Source organism: Arctopsyche grandis, chromosome 3 (genome assembly GCF_051622035.1).
Source record: "Arctopsyche grandis isolate Sample6627 chromosome 3, ASM5162203v2, whole genome shotgun sequence".
NCBI classification, from domain to species: Eukaryota; Metazoa; Arthropoda; class Insecta; order Trichoptera; family Hydropsychidae; genus Arctopsyche; species Arctopsyche grandis.
Genome location: NC_135357.1, coordinates 34,105,146 through 34,126,816, shown reverse-complemented (window position 1 = coordinate 34,126,816; position 21,671 = coordinate 34,105,146). Strand labels below are relative to the sequence as shown.

The 21,671-nt window shown below is 34.3% G+C and overlaps 1 protein-coding gene across 1 annotated transcript in view; it reads right to left on the bottom strand.

Moving 5' to 3' along the window:
* The window catches only part of Hasp (Hig-anchoring scaffold protein), a 63,371-nt gene extending 43,513 nt beyond the window's left edge, over positions 1-19,858 (bottom strand). The window contains exons 1-3 of the mRNA XM_077427114.1: positions 19,516-19,858; positions 8,818-9,011; positions 8,639-8,741 (exon numbers count right to left, since the gene is read on the bottom strand). Of these exons, the coding sequence (XP_077283240.1) occupies positions 8,639-8,741; positions 8,818-9,011; positions 19,516-19,567 (349 nt within the window). The 5' untranslated portion in view covers positions 19,568-19,858. The remainder of the gene's footprint in view (positions 1-8,638; positions 8,742-8,817; positions 9,012-19,515) is intronic.
* Positions 19,859-21,671: the final 1,813 nt, after the last annotated feature.

Below are 21,671 nucleotides of genomic sequence, written 5' to 3'. Positions count from 1 at the left end.
TACATATATACCAGGAAGGTCTTACAGGTAACCCCAATGCGCCTTCCTGGCCAATTACAAACATTGCAGCATTTTTTTTTATTTTATAAGTCGCTGAATTACGAGACACTGAAAAACTCATTGCAAATTGACGAGACATCTATGAATTGTACATACATTTTATTGTGTAATTAATCAATCTCCAATAGTGGTGACACAGTAGATAGGAAGGATATTTAGCCAATTTTACCGAGAACCGTTTCAACAATGAAATCAGAGAAAATTGGCAAACTCTGATAGGAAACGATCGACCTGGAGTCACAAATATCCAGGTCTGACCAACAGCACTACAGATTTACTCAGAAAAATTCTTTCCAATCGAGATCAGCTCATGGGATCGAACCCGGCGCCTCTCAAAGCTAAACAGAAGCTTAACGACCGAGCTATGCGGCTGGCAATGTATTACTACCACTATTATTCATTTCGTATTTCACTCCGATCTGGAAACCCTACTTCATGTCTACACTATTGTGTACTCGGACCAGGGTTACCAGATTTCCAAAATCACAGATAGGGACATTCGTTATTTCGAACGATCAAAAAAAAGAAGAATTACCGAAGAAAAAAATATATTTAATTAAATTATAATGTGTATAAATAAGTACATATGTACATATATATGTATACATATATCAGTGGCGTGCGGTGAAATTCTCTCTCTTTTTGTTGTACAGCTTTAGTCAATGTGCAAAGGCAGGATACAAGAGGAACAGCCTGTTCCTCCTGTATCCTGCTCTCGCACATTAAGTAAGGCTGTACGACAAAAAGAGAGAGAATTTGACCGCATGCCACTGGTATATATGTATGTACATATGTAGAAGACAGCATATAAAAAATGGTCACCTAATAATCCACAGGAATCACAGTTAATAAAATATATTGGATTCAATTTCAGGAAATACATTTTGTTTTAAATGCAAAAAAAAAATGTAATCATAACAGTTTTATTAAAAGTTGTTTTCCTAGCTTTTAATTTGTTTTTAAAATATGTTCGCCAACTTTGCTTGCTAAAAATTTTCTAGTCATTACAAATGCATTAATTCAACTTCTACGGTAATCGGGTTCTCTCTTTTCTCCGGGTTTCACTCATTAGACTAAATATTCTTTCGCAAATTGCAATGGAATGTATGTAGAAGTGAGAGGATGTGGGCCATAATTTTATCCAAATTATTGCAAGCGGAATGGTCTTTAAAAAATATTATCCAATTCTGATACATTGTTTTTTTTTCGTTTGCTTCAGTAAAAAAATGTTTAATAAACAGACATCTTCGTATAGAAGGTAGCCATTTGCAAATAATTTTGTTAATTCTTCAATTGAAGAAAATGTTCATGTTTAGTTTAAGGACAAGACTTTAATGGATTGAAAATTGTTACTTTCGAAGTCAAACCATTTCAATTTACGTACATTTTTGTACCGAAATGCAGCCGCGTCGTTTGCAGCGTTTTGTAGCGGAGCGTTTTATGCGGTTCAGTGATTATTGGTCACAAAGCGCTCGCCCAAAAGTTACTAAAATCCCTATAACGGAACATCTGGCAGCCGAAAAGTCCATCATACTAACGAGAACTCGAGTGCCAAATATTCCGTATTCGCGATTTTCATGGCAAAAATTGTCTTTTGATGTAACTAATAACACTGAGCAACAAAAAAAAGAGTGGAGACTAACCAATCTTTACTAAGTTTGACCCACTGATTTCGAATATGATAATGATTTTTGTTGGTTAGTGATATGAGCGTTTAAAAAAATGCGCGATATTTACAGTTTTTTGGCTTTTACGGTCTTTAACTCAAAATCTAGTATTGTTATGCTCAATGTGAGTATTGAAATCAATAGTCAGATGTTTTTTCTATTGATTGTGATTTTTTGTTGTTTTAAAATATTTATAATTAATTGTCTAGCGAATTTTAAAAGTCAAAAATATATTTTTTACGGATTTTTTTCTCCGTGCTATGTTGCGGTTATTTGGCCAGCTTTTATTTCACCACGTTTATAATGATTTTTTATTTTACCATGTAACAATGCGGGACTCGGGATTTGTCTATTGAACTATTCAAATAGGGACGTGTGGCAACCCTGTCTCGGACCGAAGACTACAAAATTTTTTGGGAAAGTTCCATTTTACAAAAATTTTATTCAATTTATTAGCTGGGAAATTCAGCTGTGTATAATACGTTTTCAGAGGTAGATAAAGCGTAGTCGGTCCTTTGAGTTTCGCAATAACCGAGTTTGACTGTGTACAAATTATAATTAAATTTAAAGTCATCAGCAAAGCCCGGCTAGAATAATGCTGGAGGGCATTCGACGGAATGGCGTCGTGTAAACCAAATCCAACGTTTCGCTTTGCAAATTTCGTTCGCGATAAATCACAGAAATTGGATATCCCGAAATTGGGCGCGTACAATTTTGCGAATCGTTCCCGCGTTAACCGTTGCGAGGCGGGGCCGCGCGCCTAATTGGATCTGTCGCGTCAATGACAGCGACGGCCGACGCGAATCGCTCATATTTTTCCGGATTATTAGGCAGCTTCGTATAAATTGGAGCCGGCTCGTGATTTATGGCGTTCTCGTCGGTTGTTTTCTACGCGGCCTCCTTTTTCGAGGACACGCAGACGCCATAACGAGCCCTTCCCAGACATTGATTTGTTGTATTCTTGTTATTCCAACCCACTTTTGCATTTTTTTTTTGTTTCTATTATATTTTGCCGCATTTTCGCCCTCCTCTCGCCTCCCCCGAAACATACAGCTTATTCGTTTTTGCTAAGATAAGGAATGTTTCCGAAGTGATTCATAGACTATGTTGAATTTCGTAAAATATATACAGTCAATACAATATTAGCCGGTGCTTTGCGTTTATAGCTCAGTGGTTGCGTTTATGTTTAGGACTGAGAGGTTGCCGGGTTCCATCCCGTGCTAATCTTTAATACTGATGGTCAGACTTGGATGTTTGCGACTATAGTACGGACCCAAAGCGCGCCACTCATTGTTGTAAATGCTTTGTAAAAAAGGTTCGGCAAACCTTTAACAATGCATTTACAACATTTTAAAAATGAACAGCGTGCTCTGGGTCCGGGCTAAAGCCCAAAACGATCAACTTAGAGTCACAAATAAATTTGTGACTCTAAGTTGATCGTTTCTTATCAGAGTTTGCGAATTTATTTGACTTCATTGTTGAAACGGTTCCTCCATCAAATTGGCAAAAATCATCCTACCCGCTATGTCACAAATATCTGAATTTGATTTATGTACAATATGTACTACTTTAAGTCTGAATCCATAGATGTATCTATGGATTAATTAATTAATTAATTAATTGGTAATTTCATGTTCTTCAGCCTATCGAAATACAGCGAATTATGTAATAAAAATTCTGCAATATTTCTAATTAACTGTCTAGGAAGGCGTAATGGGGTCTACCTATTAGGCCTTCCTGGTATATACATATCTATGTAAAATAAAATAAAATACATACTAATAATAATCTTTCACTATTTTCCGACAGTTTTAATTTGATTAAAATTTCCTACCTGTAATATAATGGTCAACGTTCACGGCGTAAATTTCAAACCACACAGACAAAAAATCAAATAAAACATAAATAAAAATATATATAAGATGGGGTGGAAACAATTGGACGGCTTGAAAATAAACACTTTAACTGAATAGTAAATGTTCACTAGTTAAGTAAAATCAAATTATTTCACTCAGATCTACTGAATACTAAGTAAACTTCAATAACTTATTTTACAGGGGCGTCATTTGGGGGGGGGGCAACCATCCCTCCTAGATTTGAATGGTATTATCCACGTTGTTTAATGTATTACATATTATGTATTAAAATATTAAACCAACAAACCAAATTTTTTAAACTGTCAACAGATTTTTAAATTATTTTACTATTAATTTTATTGATAAAATAAAAAAAATATTAAAAGATACATATAGTTAAAAGCCATATACACTCATTTTTTTAATATAATACCCCCCCTCCTAGAAAGTCATTCCTAACTGGTCAAAAATTTTGCCCCCCCCCCTCCTGGGAAAAGCTGAAATGACGTCCCCGTTTGTTTAATTGGCATGATATATGGACATTTTTGAAATTTCTAAATGTAAATTCTGGAATGGATTGGTTCCAACAGGATAAGCCGAAACTGGATGGAAGCGCACTACATAAAACTCTATGTGAGCTTTCGATAAACATTCCCGAAACATGTCATGTCTCGTTTTAGAGTTGTCTGGCCAGATTGACCAAAGTTTAGGATTTCTTCGTCTGGGGTCATTTGAAGGAGAAAGTGTATGGTCATCGACCTGAAATTATCCAGGAGTTGAAAGGAAATTCAACGAACTTCAAAGATTATGCCGAGGAAAATGATAAACTACACATTTTCGATAGCGTGTTGAGCTCACCTACATATGATTCTATGATAAAATGATTCTATGGTACATCCATAGGTATATACAGGTCTTTTATTCCCGTGTAACGCGGAGGAACGGCGTTCCGGCACCTTTTTGTCTCAGCATTTTTTATGTTTCAAACGAATATTCTATATAATATAATTTTAATATAATCTTTTCCAATAAAAAAAACTTGACAAGAAGTGAGTTCCGGCACCTTTTTTATGTATATAATGTATGTATTTATGTTCTTATGTATTTCTGTAATATTTTATGTATATAATGCGATCATATGTAGTTTTTATTTATTTATTTAGTCAATATTATTATATTATTATTATTATATTATTATATTATTTTTGTCAATTTTAGCGTTTTCATTTTGCATTTTGGCGTTAAAAATGTTCAATTTTAGCATCTATTTTTATGAAGACTATAATTTTAAATAATAAAAAATTTTGATGAATTTTAGTAAAATTTACATATATAGAAAAATTTAATAATGTTTTGGAATTAAAATTTCAATGAAAAAAACATGAATATAAAAATACAAAGACAAAAAATATGAATATAAAAATATAATACCAATTAAATTTTATTAAAACTCAACATGGAGCATATTTCGACAGCTTTTTTTTTTGAGATTTGTGCGACGATCGGTAACAATTATATTGTATTTACTAAAATCCACACTTTTGTCTACTATTTACAATAGAAACACACCGTCTATGGTAAACTGCAAGCTCTATTTTATCCCCTCAATTTCTTCACATAATAAATGGGCAAAGGGATAGGAAGACCCTTCTAAATTGTCTATTAATTTTATAAATTTTATGCAAATTTCACTTTTGTTTGTTATTTTAGAATCTATTCGCATATTTTACGAATTTGGCATCTATTAGCATCTATTCCAAATTTTAGCATCAATAGCAAAATGCCCAAAATACGTGTCTCTAATTATTATATATACCTGCTGACGCTTACAAATCAATAACAAATATTAATATTAATTAAATAAGGATATCTGTAATTCTTCTTTCCTAATATCTAATTTTTGTGTCTTGTTTACTTTTTTTTTCTCTTATTTTTATTTTAATCTTATTATTTTGAATGTATTCTACTCTTTTCTCGTTTAATTTACATATATCTATGTATAAATCAAACCGCTTGGGTCTATTGGCTTTGCCACCTCCCCCAAGTATGTTAAATAAATAAAATATACGGCCAAAAATATGGTAAAACATGTTATTTTGTTGAATATACTATCTTTTGACGGTGTTATAAGAGTTAATTCTAACTTACGCTTGGCACCATGTCGCATTTTCGAATTTATGGCTATTGTATTATACAATATAAATCTGAGCCGCAGTTTCGTATAAATCTTTATTAGTGCGCACGCCAAGCGTACAATTGGTATTTATTACGGGTGAAATAGCGAGCGGCGCGATAAGGGTTATTTACATTCGCGTTCGATTATCCCGCGGTTCGCTGGAAACTCCAGAATAAATTCCAATTTCGCACTACTAATGCGGGTTAATGTGTGCATTTTGGCAAAACCGACCCTTTGGCGACGTTTTAATTGTAATGATACGAGTCCAAACGTCACAACCCCTCCTTTGGGATAGCAAAAACTACCTAATTCCCGCACTAAAATTTCTCATGGCGGTTGTAAAGGTCGCAATTTGCATGTGAGTTTGAAAAGAATAAAAACAGCGGCGCTCTCTGTTGTCGCAATTGCGTTCGGAATGAGTTTGGTGTTAACACTCAATGGTCGGGAAGAGAATTAGTGGCGTTCGTGTCGACTGATTGTAATCAACGGGACGCGTAAAATTGTCGTTTTATGGTTATTGTCCGGGATAGGTATGCTCGCTTTTAATTTCGGCGAGATGTTACGCATCCGTTGGAATACAATGGCGGCTGACGTTTAAGTGTTAATGAATTTATTGTGAACGTAAAATTGATAAAGATGGTACGAGTCTGAGTCCACCTTACGGCACAAACTCCGATTTGATGAAGACTCGAAAAATGTAGATTGAAATGAGAAAAAGTTATAGGCGTTTAAACAATTAAAATCTGACATAGCGAGATGGTGGCGAAAAGGCAAAAAAACGATCAGGACAGTGTAGACAAATGCGACAATGTGGACGATAGAGGTCACCGTGAAAGATGATGCAGTATTTTCAAACGTGTCTGTTACGATTATTTTTCATCATCGTAATAGCGGACGTCATTTCCACATATATTGATGACTAAACCGAGCAAAATGGCAAAGTTTGAAAGCGATCGGATAAGAACCCAAATTTCAGATGATAAAATCGGAAGTGAAGTAAGAAGAGGCTAGTAAAAAATAAACTCGTACCAAAGCAGTAAGATTAGGAGTGGGGGTACACGGTTTACGGGACAAGTACGCGTGCATGTGTGAGATTCGGTTCGGTGATTACTGGTCACAAAGCACTGGTCACAGAGTCACTAAAATCTCTATAACGGAACATCTGGCAGCCGAAAAGTCCATCATACGAACGATAACTATCATACTAACGAGAACTTGAGTGCCAAATATTGTGTATTCGCGATTTTAATGGCAAAAATTGTCTTTGTGACCACCGCAATGTGACTAATAATCCAATTACCGTGAGATTCATGGGAGATGCCAACAAAACCGTCTACCCCCGCTTTTAGGGCGAAAACACACAGCGGTGCACGTGGCACGTGGTTTTTTTTAGATAATTTTAAACATGCACATATTCATGGAACGCCCAGCACGCCCTACCCCAAAGTAACCCCATGGGTTATTTTCGGTAAAATTGTATCCTTGTATTTATCCTTGCGTGACAGTGATCGATGATATATAGGAGACCACCCACAGCGGGGAGCTATGCATACGACGTGCCGTTCATCGCTGTGTATTTTCGCTCTTAATCTTAATGCTTTGTTACTACAAAGTTCATTTTTTTCAAGTTCATTTTTCGAGTCTTCACTCAAATCCGTTTATGCCGTAAGGCCACCGACAAAATAGTAATGTATTCAGAAACAGTAAGTAGAATAACCGTTTTTTCAATATAATACTAATAGCTGATAACTGATTATACATAACCAGTAGCGTGGTCTAGTGGTGAATGTTGAATTATCTCGTACTTGATGTTACGAGTTCGATTCCCGCAAAGTCTCGCTATTGGCCAGACGTTGATTTGTCAAGGTCGATCGTTTCTTATCAGAATTTGCCAATTTTTCTGATTTTCATTGAAACGATTCCTGTAAAATTGGCGTTTCCTTCCCAATTTTCTGTTGCGAACCTTTAATTATTGTTATATCTTAGGTTTCGCCATATTGCTCACCATAGATGTCTCTGTGGTTGTTTATCGAATATATATAATTCGTATTGTTACATGAAAGTTATTCATCGTTATTTATCGTATTAATACGATATTTGTAATATCTGACGATAGATGTCAGATATTGTTTAGATTTACATGTATCTATGTAATAATTATGTGGACCAGGAAGGCGCATTTGCGGTTTACCTGTTAAGCCTTCCTGGTATATTTGTATATATGTATGTAAATAGAATAAATAAATAAGCATATTCATATGAAGGGTATTAATCATCCTTTGAAAAAAAAAAAATAAGAAGAATACCTCGTACCTCATTGCACCAATTTGCAATATCTCAAGACTCGTTTTCCCAACTTTTTCGGTGTATTTCTTCATCGAGTTTAAATAAATATACGAAAATGTTTTACATAGTGAAGTACTTGTGTATTTTACGAGATAAACATTAACTATTAAAAAATATAGTGATAATTGATTTTTGAACTTTTTCTATATTTCAAAGGTGTGGTTAATAGCTTAAAAATCTATGAATGATCAAAATATTTCTCGTATATTAAATACATGTATACAAAAACAAAAACTTTTTAATTCTCAATTTTTCAATTTTTAATTTTTATGTACAATTTTTTAAATGTTTTATTTTATTTGTTTTTCTATTATTGTTGTTTTATTTTTTCTTATGTTTTTGATATTTTATGTATTGTCTGGCCACAGTGTCATATTGGGGTGACCTGTGAAGAAACTGTGATATACTTGTATATTAAAAAAAAAAAATATATATATATATACAAACTCCTGTTTAAGCAGTCGAAAAGTTGAGAAAACGAGCCTCGAGATATTGCAAGTTGGTAAAACGGAGCGCACCGAAAGAATACATACCAGGTTTAATACAAGACATGCCGCAAGCGCCATCGCACAAGCACTTCTTCTTCTTACTCTTGCAATCTTCATCTGACGAGCACTTCCTCAAGCACTTTTGACCCTAAAATATACCGATTTAATCAGATATTTTTGAAGTTGAAATTATCTTGATATTTGTATACACTGTATATGCTTACCAATAGCGTAGCTTGTTCTTCATCACGTGGGCAGAGCGCTGAAGGTGAATTTCGAGGGTTCTTGTAGACTCGTCCGTCATCATCGGCCTCTTCCGAGCTGGTGCCTCCAGCAGTGGCGGTTCCTGTAGTAGAACCAGACGAAGGTTCTTCCCAATCGTCATCATCATCAGGAGATTCCGTCACTGAACATAGAGCTGAAAACGGTGACCGTACATAAGAATCATGTTAGATTGGCATACAGTATAATATTATAAATGTTACAATGAAAGCATATTTCAACTGAAAATATATTTTCACTAGTGAAAGTATATTTTCACCAATTCAAGCAGTGAAAATGTATCAAACAATGAATTTACAACGTTTAACTCTATAAATTTAACCCTAACAACCCAATCTTAAATTAATAGGGCCAACCCTTACTTAACCTAACCTATCCTAACCATTAAATAATACCAATCCTAACAATCTTAATCTTAAATGAATAAAACAAACCCTGCAAATTTAACTGGTTATGATTTCACTGAAACGTCAGTGAAAATATATTTTCACTTGAAATATAATTTCACTGTGATATACATATATACGAAACGTCATTGGAAACTATAATATATATACATATATATATATATATATATATATATATATATATATATATATATATATATATATATATATATATATATATATAAAAAAACGGCCGCGATGTGTGTATGTATGTGGGTATGTGCCAGACCGTGGACACACAGCCAATCAGAGTCAAGTGGTCGAGAAGACGCGGCGAAGCGTGGTAGTGGGGAAGTAGGGGTCAGCAGGATGGCTCGGTGGTTGGGTTTTTGCCTAGCACCGAAAGGCGCCGGGTTCGATCCCGTGAGTTGACTTCGATTGAAATGAATTTATTCTGAGTATATCTATAATGCTGCGGGTCAGACTTGGATATTTGTGACTCCAGGTAGATCGTTTCCTATCAGAGTTTGCCATTTTTTTTCTGATTTCATTGTTGAAACGGGCCCTCGATTAAAAATTGGCTAAAAAACCTTCCTACCTACTATGTCACCACTATTTGAGTATGATTAATGTACAATAAAATGTATGTAAAAGTTAAAATTTATAGATGTCTCGTCAATTTCGAGTTTTCAGTGTCTCGTAATTTAGCGACATATATAATAAAAATTCTGCATTGTTTGTAATTGGCCAGGAAGGCACATTAGGGTTTACCTGTTAAGCCTTCCTGGTATATGTATATAATAAATAAATATGACTTCAGGCCGAGCAACGACAGGCCGAGCAACGACAGGCCGAGCAACGACAGGCCGAGCGACGATAGGCCGAGTGACGGGTGACACATTCACACACGCACATTCATTCGTCAATTCGAACTGATTGGATTGGTGAAACTGTAATGCGCGAAATTTTTGTTAAAATTAATATTACGTGCGCGCGCGCCTACAATATACATATGTTACCTTACATTATGTATATTTATATATAGCATATAATAGCATATATTATTATATATAACATATATAGCCAGCAGTGTGGTTTAATGGTAGCGTGTATGTTTAGCACCAAGTGATCAATGGGTTCGATCCGCTATACTGCTGGTTAGATTTGGGGGTATTTGTGACTCGAAATCGATCGTTTCTTATCAGAGTTTGCCAATTTCATCTGATCATCGTTGAAACAGTTCCTGAAAATTGACAATAGATCATCTTTCCAGTTGTCACAAATCTTCTGTATTTATAATGTATATAATAATAGCCAGCAGCATAGCTCGGTTGTTAAGCTTCTGCTTAACACCGAGAGGCGCCGGGTTCGATCCCATGAGCTGAACTCGATTGGAAAAGAATTTTTCCGAGTAGATCTGTAGTGCTGCTGGTCAGACTTGGATATTGTGACTCCAGGTCGATCGTTTCCTATCAGCGTTTGCCAATTTTCTCTGATTTCATTGTTGAAACGGTTCCCGTTTAATATTGGCTAAAAATCCTTCCTTCCTACTATGTCACCACCATTTGAGTATGATTAATGTACAATAAAATTCGTAATTCAACGACTTGTAATAAAAATCAATGTTGAAACGGTTCCTCAAAATTGGTAAAAAATCATCTTTTCTGTTGTCACAAATCTTCTGTATTTATTTAAAAAAATATGTACAAATCTAAAATCCATATATGTCTCAATGGATTAATTCTGTAATTAATTAATTAATTAATTTTTATTTCATGTTCTTCGGCTTCTGGAAATACAGTGATTTATGTAATAATAAAATGCTGCATTGTTTGTAATTAATTGTCCAGGAAGGCGCATTGGGGTCTTCTTGTCAAGCCTTCTTGGTATATATCTATGTAAAATAAAAAAAAAAAAAAATAACTCGTGTTATTTTAATTCGTGTATCAATTCCTTTCCGAAACCACCCGTTGAAATCACATTAGGTGGAAGTCTTCCCATTTACGAAGGCCCACCCCCACTCTTAAGGAAAACGTGCGCAAAAGTAATATTCAGTAAACGATGCTAGAGAGTGCGCATCTCTTTCGAGGAATGGGGATGGGCCTTCGTCAACGGAAAGATTCTCTAATTAAATATGCGTCATTAAGAGGGCTGTACAGCAGCGCCTTGTCCATACAAACGTACTATACTTCTCCCTTCCTCAATTATGGCACTAGAGAAATTATTTTTTAATATGCTATGGATATCCACCATTGGGGTGCATCTATCGTTTTATTTTTTTGATTAATTATTTTTCATAGGAGCTAGGAGCCGCCAAACATCTATAAAATCGCCTCTTTTTTACACCCACGAAACGAGTCCAGCGTGCTTGTTTAATGGTCGATTTAAAAAAAAATACGCCGATAGATGCACAGAAAGTATCTTTCTCATACCGATGATGAGATTTTTTTAAAAATTGGTCCAGTTTTGGAGAAGTAAATAGGAGAATACGAAACCTCGATTTTGTCAATTTAAAATACGTTTTATCTGGTCGAAGCGCAACTGTCGCATTCACTCAATATATATGTTGATATATATTGTCGCATTCACTCAATATATACATACACTCAATATATATATCGAAGAAAGGAACGGTAACAAAATTAAGGTTTTGGGTGTACAGCCCTCTTAATCTATCAAAATCATGATAGACGAGCTCATCACGCGATCGGTCATCAGTTCATTCGGCCATTAAAATTAAAAGAGAAAGTTCGATAGTGTGTTATTATTGCATTGCATTATATATGACTTAATAATGGATGGGTGCTTGATCGATAATTTTCCGCAACATTTCCTTGTTCGCGTGCATTGGCGTAACTAACGTTAACCTCTTGTTGATTTTTAAATGTATTATGTACTAGCTGTATTACCCGGCTTCACTCGGTATTTGTAATATAAACCGCTTAAACATGACTAATCTAATAGTAAACATTTTATTAAATTTATTTGTATAGTTTTATTTTGTATAAATTTATTTGAATACTCATTTGTTTTTTTATTAAATTGACTGTCACGAAAAAACAAACATATGTAGTAAGTCTCTTATAAAAAATTATATGTACACCCCGGCGTCTGTGCCCCCCAGGGCTCGGCCCCCGACGTCTGCGCCCTCTAGGGGGCGGAGCCCTAGGGCTTTGCCCTCGGTGCCTACGCCCCCGGGAACTTCGAATTCTTTGAATCGGAAAAAAGCGAATTATTTGTTCGATGACGTCACGGATTTCTACGAACGAAGGATACATACATACAAACATGCATATATACAAAGTCTCTTTCCAAATTATATATTAGATGCTGTGAAAAACAATTATAGCTAAATTTGATCGTTTTGTATGGTTTCAAATCCTAGAAATAGTCATTTTGTCACTGAATTTTCCGCAACAAAAGGAATTTCAAAGCTTTCACTACATATGTACATACTATATATTTAAGCCTCCTTTTAAAATTCGACAGGATTACATTCATGAAGGGGAAGTGATCAACATTCAAGATTCACTTCAGCGAGGGGAAAATTTGTATAAAAAGGAAAAAATAAAAGCTCTCTGTTGTTAAGCGTGACCTAATTTTCAAGTGCTATGTAAATTCGAATAAATTTAAATTTATCAGATATTTTAGACGCAGCTTTCTGAATATTAGATTAACCTATATATTTTTTTAAACACAATTAAAGACTTATTCAAGGTAAAATATAAAAACATTCGGAATATCACCATTCAAATTCAAAATTTACATTTTTTTGATATATTTAATCTATTTCGGTATCTTTAATAGCTAGGGATTGCTATTCCGGTTTACCGGTAAATAGAGTAAATTTTCAGCATCGGTAAATACCGGTAAATTTTAAAATTTACCGGTAATTACGAGTTAAGCAGCCGAGAGGGGGGGGGGGGAGTTGGGGTTACAGTTCCAGGGCCTGACTTCAACTGATCGATATTGATATTTTATATTATCCTACATAAAAATACATACATATATTTCTTTAATTATTTGTGTCCATGTGAAATCGTACCTGTTTTATCATATTTTCTTATTCGACTATTTCAAAAAATAGCATTTAGCATATACATACATAGGTATTTTTCTAGCATATATGTACATAGGTATTTTTATTTTATTATTATTTTAAATTATTTTAGTATTTTAAATTATTTTATTTTCACATATAGGTATTTTTATAGCATTTAACATATAGGTATTAGTTGTGATAGATTTTTATATACATATAAGATTTTTTTTTTTTGTTTTGTCATAGAGTATGGAATTATTTATATATTATTATTTTTATTTATTATTCCAGGGCCCGGGATTCCTATCGGCGGCCCTTTATATATTACATTTAATATTACATTAAAAATCGATGCATATGGCGTATTGTGGATTAGCTTGTCTGGAATTTGTTTATTTTCAGTATTGAATGAGGCAATTTCAAATTGATAAATTCATTGGCAACACAGAATCAAATAAAATCAAATCGTTATAAATATGGTTGGTTCAATTATGATCAAAACTTCAAGTAAATAAATAATTGGCTAAAAATAAAAAATAAAATTTGTATAATATTACGAATTTACTTTAATGTATTTATATGATATTATTCGTCTGAGATTTATTTTTAATTATTTACGATTTAATTTAGGTGAACAAAAAAACTTTTTTTATTTACCGGTAAATACCGGTAAAATACCAGTAGTAAAAAAAATCATTTACCGTTTACCGGTTTATGAAATTTGACGGTAAATTGCAATCCCGATTAATACCCTTTTCGACTCCCAGAAAGGTACTAAAGTGAAATCAATTATTTATCAAATTGTTTACTAAATTAGCACATTGTTCAATATTTAGCCGAATATATATATAATACAATTTTAGGTTGGTAGCGTTTGATGTTTTCTAATATAGTAATACGTACATGTTTTTTTTGTAATGGTCAAACAAATACGTTTCCTTGGTTATGTTTGCCGGAACTTATTTCCATGAACATCAATCTTTTTTTTATTGAATTTCATAATTACATAATTTCAATGATTCACAAATGTAAAATCGATGTAAAAGTTGTGCGTGTTTGTTAATGATTAATAAAATAAATTAGTGATGCATCGTCCACACATTCATTTCTACATCAGTATTATATGAAAATACTATTGGCACTACCCGGCTTCGCTCGGTAAATGGAAATGCAGTCTAATAGTGAGAATACTATCGTACCATGAAATATATCATCATTTAATATAATCAGAAACGAATTACAGACGCCGTGTTTTGGTTTTATATATAAGATAAGATTTATTTAAATTAAATTGTATTTAAATTGTAGATATTATTCAGGGAACATGTACTGAAATTTTAACTCTTAATTAGGTAACTTCATCATTTTTTTAAAATTCAGATATTTTGCATGCAAAGACGTAGATAAGAGGACTATTTTTTATTAAGGGACTAAAATAACTAAATCTGACATGAACGCGATTATTTGTAAATTATCGCAGATTGCAAGTTGTTCAAGAAATGGCGATGAAAAATACAAAAACCTTTAAGTATATGTACATACATTAATACATATATAATTAGGTATTCGTACATTAATATATAGAACTAACTGAACCCGGCATGCGTTGTTATGCCACAATAACGCATGCAATTCCCATTCCCGTTCCAGACATTTGAAATTATTGCGTTGCAATGACACTCATTCCCGTTTTTTCCGTTTCCGTTCCCTTTTTTGGGTGATTTTTTATACAGTAATCTTCCCGGACATGCATACAACAAATCGTCAAAGTTCCATCGTAATCGGTTCAGTGGTTTAGGAGCCTATACGAGACACACAGATAGACATTCAATTTCTTATATATATATGTAGATTAATTGTATTGACCGTTATATATAAATATAAATTACGATTTCAACCGATGTTGTTAATTTTTTTTACATTATCTGTAGTTAGTTCAATCTATGCATATGTACATATTTATTTGCATTTTTAGAAAATTTTTATCGATTCGTTAGAGATCCACTGTTTAAATGCAAAATTTTGCATTCATTGCAAGTCTATGTAATTTATTTAGTAATCTCTCAAATTTATATACGAATTTAACCCAAGTAGAACTATGTATGTATGTATGTAAAGGTGAATTTTTATGATAGATATGCATAATAATATAATTTTGTTAGAAAATGTTCTATTTTTTACATACCTCCTTTACGTTTCACATGGCTTTCGTGTCAGTGGTCATTTTTATCTCTTATCCGATCGTTTTCATACTTTGCCATATTGCTCATTTTGGTCATCAATACACGTTAATGTATCGTCTGCCATTACGTTGGAGATAAAATATCGTATACAACGCGTTTTAAACACGCGGAAAGTAAATCTCCCTGACGTTTAACAAGCGTTGTTTAACAAGGCGTAAACTGTTCGCCACGACACGGCCTTATCAATTTATTTAATTGTTTAAACGCCTATAATTCACTCTATATTTTATGAAATTTGCTCTATTGGTTCTCGTTATCTATAATATATAAATATTTATAGTTTTAACTCTCATATGTATATATAAATTTCAAATTTGGCGTGTAGCTTCTTGTAGGGTAATACACGATATATATTGATTTATGGCCAAAGATGTCAAATCTGACATTTCACGGCTTAAAGTATATCTCTTCACGGAGTTTTATCTGCGAGTTAAGTATTCAATAAGAAGTTATGTTGTATCTAATTTCATTCTAATGCGTTAACTGTCGATGCGCTTAGACTGCTGAAAAATGAATTTAAATATTTGAGTAACGTTTGAATACTGTGATGTTTTTCTTGCTTTGCGTGTCGCTATTTCTTGTAGCTGTTCGCCAGTGTCACGCATTATACTCGCGAAAGTAAATCTCTATAGGTCTGCGTCCTACATATTCTCTATCAATAACTTTCTTGAATTAAAAGTGAAAATATGTTATAACATTTACAAACATATGTATGTACTACACTGGGGGTTTTAGACAGTGTGGCTTTATCTACATGTATAAAAAAGCGAGTAAATCGTTACCCCTAGTTAATTTTAATTATTTTCTAGCCGCGTGTGGAAAATTTATACGGCCAGAGGGCAAAGTTAATACAATGCAGTAATTCTCAACTGGCGGGACACGCTCTAAGCGAGTTCCTGATTTATTGCCGTTTCCTTCCTACCTTCCTATATTCCGCTGTATGTAGCTTTTTTTTCTCTCCCTTCCGACCACTTTGCGCTCTGAACAAAGAATAGTCGTTTCAAACTACATACGTACATACATACGAGTGCTTTCATAGTGGGGTTTCTCAATATTTTAGCACTTAAGACCTCTCATAAGAAAACCGAGAATCTTGAATCCCTTTTTAGACAATATTATAAACACGGATAGAGTGGTTTTTCACGTGAAACGTCTTTCTCACACGTATTTTCAGCATATTTGTATATACAATTTTTCTTCATATAAACGTAAATAATGCTCAAGTCCAGGAGTAGGTTTGTAACATATTTCGATATAACTATATATGAACAAAAATGTTGTATTTTTTCGGAGCATTAGTCATTTTTACACTGCTACGTACTTTTCTAAATCAAAATAAAACCTTAATAAGAGGTATGTAATAAAAAAGGGGAGGGAGTTGGTTTGAAACCAGGCCCTGTATATTTGTATATACATATTAAACCCCTAGCAGAATTAGTAAATAATTATTTATAATATATTACGGTCAAATAAAAGACATGTCCGGTAGTGAAGAAGAAGAAATAAAGAGACGTATGAAATTAGCGTGGGGTGCATTTGGACGAATGAATGCGGTTTTTAAATCAAAAATGCCACTTTGCCTAAAGAAAAAGATCTTCGATCAATGTGTTTTGCCAGTGATGATTAGTCACCGGAGCCTGAGGTGGCCGTGTATTGTTCAAAGGTTGTAAATGCATTGTTAAAGGTTTGCCGAACAATGGATAGCACTGTGACTATCCTACCTCTAGTGATGATGTATGAATGTGATACTTGGATATTGAACGCCAAGTTGCTACACAAAGTCCAATGCACTCAAAGAAGTATGGAACGTTGTGTGCTTGGCATAACGAGGAAAGACAGGAAACGGAATACGTGGGTTAGAAGTATGATAAGAGTAGTGGATATGGTGGATAGAGTGAAGAGGTTGAAATGGCAATGGGCTACGTGGCTAGATGGATGGACGTAAGGTGGACAAAAGAAGTGCTAGAATGGTACCCGATAGAATGCAAAAGGGTAAACGGAAGACGGCAGGGAAGATGGGTAGACGAAATTAGAAAAATGTGTGGGGTGAGATGGATGAGAGTTGCGCACAACAAAGACGAGTGGAAGCGAGTTGGAGAGGCCTTCATCCAGCCGCGGATGGTGAAGGGCTGTAGATGATGATGATGATGACATATTAACATACATATGTATGTATGTAGTAAACAAATGTAGAAGATTAAAGATTTTCTTTAAACATAAAGTCAAGACTATTTTAAATTTTTAGAGCATTCAATTTCAATTCAATAAACGAAGTCGAAAAAATGATTTTGTGATTTTGCACTATCATCGCAAAATTGGCTTTTAATTAACTCGGATCATTGTTTTTTTTTTTGTAATCGGTCACTATCGTTTTTTTTTCTAATTTATAGCAAAATAATCTACAGGCTATTTATTACTTTTGATTTTTTTTTCTATCAAAAGTATTTTATTCACACGAATAATTAAGTTTTAACCTTAATCTGACTACAAAATTTAATTTATCGTCCACGAAAGTTATTTCTGATATATATGTAGGTACATACAATATGGCTATTTTGATAGTTTTACAGTTTCACCACACTTTTGGTTGTTATTAATTTATTCGTTTTGTTCTTTTCATTCATATCAGTCGACTCGTTACGGAATTGAATGGACACATTTTCGTGCGAATTTTCGATACGTATTTATGTATTTGTTTACGTGCGTGACTTTCGGCCACAATGGAGACCTTGGCTTATACGCGCCTATATCGAAATCTAATTCACCGAAACAATTAAGAAAAATTTTGAGATATATCAGCAGCAAACACTTGCACATTTCGCAACGACCGCGACAATGTCATGACTCGTGTACATTGACAAACATGAATTCGTCGAGAAAACTATGTAGGGCTTTTTTTATATATGTATATACTTTTAAACATGTAAAATAAATGTGGCATGCCTGGCACATATCCGTGGCACGCCCAGCACACACCGTCCCAAAATCACCCCCTGGAGTGTTTTCGGTAAAATTGTATCCTTATATTTATCCCTGCTTGACAGTGATCGATAACGGTGTATCCCGTATTTGAAGAAATGTAGGAGAACCCTCATAGCGGGGAGCCAAGCCCACGACGTGCCGTTCTTCCCTGTGTGATTTCGCCCGTAGTCTATTCTAGAAGACTTTTATGTCGTATGCGGAATTGCGAACGAAAAATATTGTTTTCCTATGTTCGAATTAGGTTTACGACCCCTAGTATGTAATGCATTCAAACACGCGAAAGAAAATTAGGTCGTTCATTTTATATGAGGGTACGAATAGATAATAAAAGTAAAAAAAAACCCCTACTAGCTTTCGTACGTTTATGGCTTAAGAAAAAAATCAGATTCCTTCTCAGGGATTTACTGTTTTTTTTTTTTATTAGTTTCTCGATCGGTTGCTATCCTTTCCTTTCAAAATTGATTAATTCTAAAACAAATTACATATTTTTCGATAAATGAATATAAATATAAATATTCACTGTTCGTTAATAGATATTTTATTGGGAAATACAATTATATTCTCAATTGAATATATCAAAACATTAATTTATATATGTACATATTAAATACGGAAAAATTTTAAAATTTTCATACTTTATATCAAACCATCATTTTTTATGATTCATTTAAGAATAACGCGTAGATATTTTCTGTATCTCTTTTTTGGAGTTTTAAAAGTGACATTCGAGAACAAAGACTATCAATTTTAAAACTGACGTTTTACCACAGTGTTTGACAGCAAATCTCAAATCGAATATATTTTAAACAACAAAAACTACATCGGATTAAATTATGTGGTTGGAAACTTATGTAAGCGATTGAAATGAGCAAGTGACAGTTTTTAATCGAAACCAAAATATGCATTGTTTGTCTAATCTGTGCGATTTTATGTAATTTTTTTCAGTTATTCTCTTTTATTGAAATGCATCAAATGACAATTTCTCACCATTCCTGTTCAGCATGACGAGGCTCAGTACCACGACCAGTAAATACTTCATCCTGGTGAATGGCGTTCCTGGGCTGGATGAGGACGGAAGATCCCCTGGATTTCGGGAGTCTGTTGGCGGCTGAAGACGAGCCTCAGTCAGTGGCGCTGTTCCCCCGCATTACGGCCGGCTACCCCCTCAGCGTCAAAGGGTTAAAGAGGTTAAATAATAATAGAAAAAAACAAATGTTCAGGGTTGCGCAGAGGCGTGCGAACAGTTCGACTTGGCGCGTACAACTGAAGAGCTAAGCATGCGCCCAGTCTCTGTGGGTAGTGGGTAGTGGGTTGTGGGTTGTAGGTACCTTACTGCGCAACCCCCAGGGTGTCAACCGTGTTCAAAAATCTCCCGTAGCCAACACACGACTCTCTGTATTTGTGATTTTTAATCAAAAAAGCAAGCATAGATAAAAAAATCCCCACTATCTACTACCCACACTTAATCAAGGGTTCGGTGATCATTGGTCACAAAGCGCTCGGCCAAAAGTCACTAAAATCTCTATAACGGAACATCTGGCAGGGGAAAAGTCCATCACACTAACGATAACTATCACACTAACGAGAACTCGAGTGCCAAATTTTATTATTTATTATTTTTTTTATTTTTTATTTTACATATATACCAGGAAGGCCTTACAGGTAAATCCCAATGCGCCTTCCTGGCCAATTACAAATACAAATACAGCATTTTTATTATAAGTCGTTGAATTGCGAGACACTGAAAAAACTCGCGAATTAACGAGACATCTATGAATTGTACATAAATTTTTATTGTACATCAATCAAATTTTTCAAATAGTGGTGACATAGTAGGTAGGTAAATATTCCGTATTCGCGATTTTCATGGCAAAAATTGTCGTTTGGGCGATCGCGATGTGACTGATAGCGGTCTCCGTGACGAGACAGAATGTTGAATTACAGAAAACGCAAATATCGGAAGGCAAAGATCGAAAATCGAAAGATCTTAAGTCGAAAGATCAAAAAAAAAAATGGTGCATGGTAAACGGTACATACTCACTTAATTTGCGCGAGCAGGATACAACAGGAACAAGAGGAACAGGATTTTCCTCCCGTATTAATGTGCGCGCGCAGAATACGGGAGGAAAAGCATGTTCATTTTTTTTGATCTTTCGACTTTGGATCTTTCGATTTTCGATCTTTGCCTTCCGATATTTGTGTTTTCTGTAATTTAACATTCTGTCTCGTCACGTAGACCCGACTGATAGCACTGAGCAACAAAAAAAATATACCAGAGCGGAGACTAGCCAATCTTTACTACGTTTGACCCACTGAATTCAAATATGATAATGATGGTAATTGGACTATTCGTCACATTGGGGTGGTCACAAAGACAATTTTTGCCATGAAAATCGCGAATACACAATATTTAGCACTCAAGTTCTCGTTACTATGATAGTTATCGTTAGTATGATGGACTTTTCGGCTGCCAGATGTTCCGTTATAGAGATTTTAGTGACTTTGTGACGAGTAATTTGTGACCAGTAATCACCGAATTGATAATGATAGTGATAAAAAAGTTAATATAGGCATGATGGTTCGGTGATTACTGGTCACAAAGTCACTAAAATCTCTATAACGGAACATCTGGCAGCCGAAAAGTCCATCATACTAACGATAACTATCACACTAACGAGAACTCGAGTGCCAAATATTCCGTATTCGCGATTTTCATGGCAAAAATTGTCTTTTGGGCGATCGCAATGTGACTAATAATCCAATTACCTTAATGAAGACCGCTAAACCATTATTTGAACACTGAAATTACTACTAATATTAAAAACTAGTGTTGTACCCAGGGAAATGTAATAATAATAGAAGGGGCCCTTGCGAATAAATAATGGTTGTCAATATTACACGGTACGTCTCTATAAATACGCTACAACGCACGGAATACAATCGGATCAATTTACTTATAAAAATGTATTCCATGTTGTTTATTGTGTGTTTTTGAATGCATTTTGCAATTTTTAACGGTGCACTTGCCCATCTTGCGAGTAATATAAACAAACAGAGAAGTTTTTATCGGACATACGTCGAGAACCAAGCATCAAATACGACTGATGCTAAAATTATTTATGATTGTCTGTGGACAATCGTTA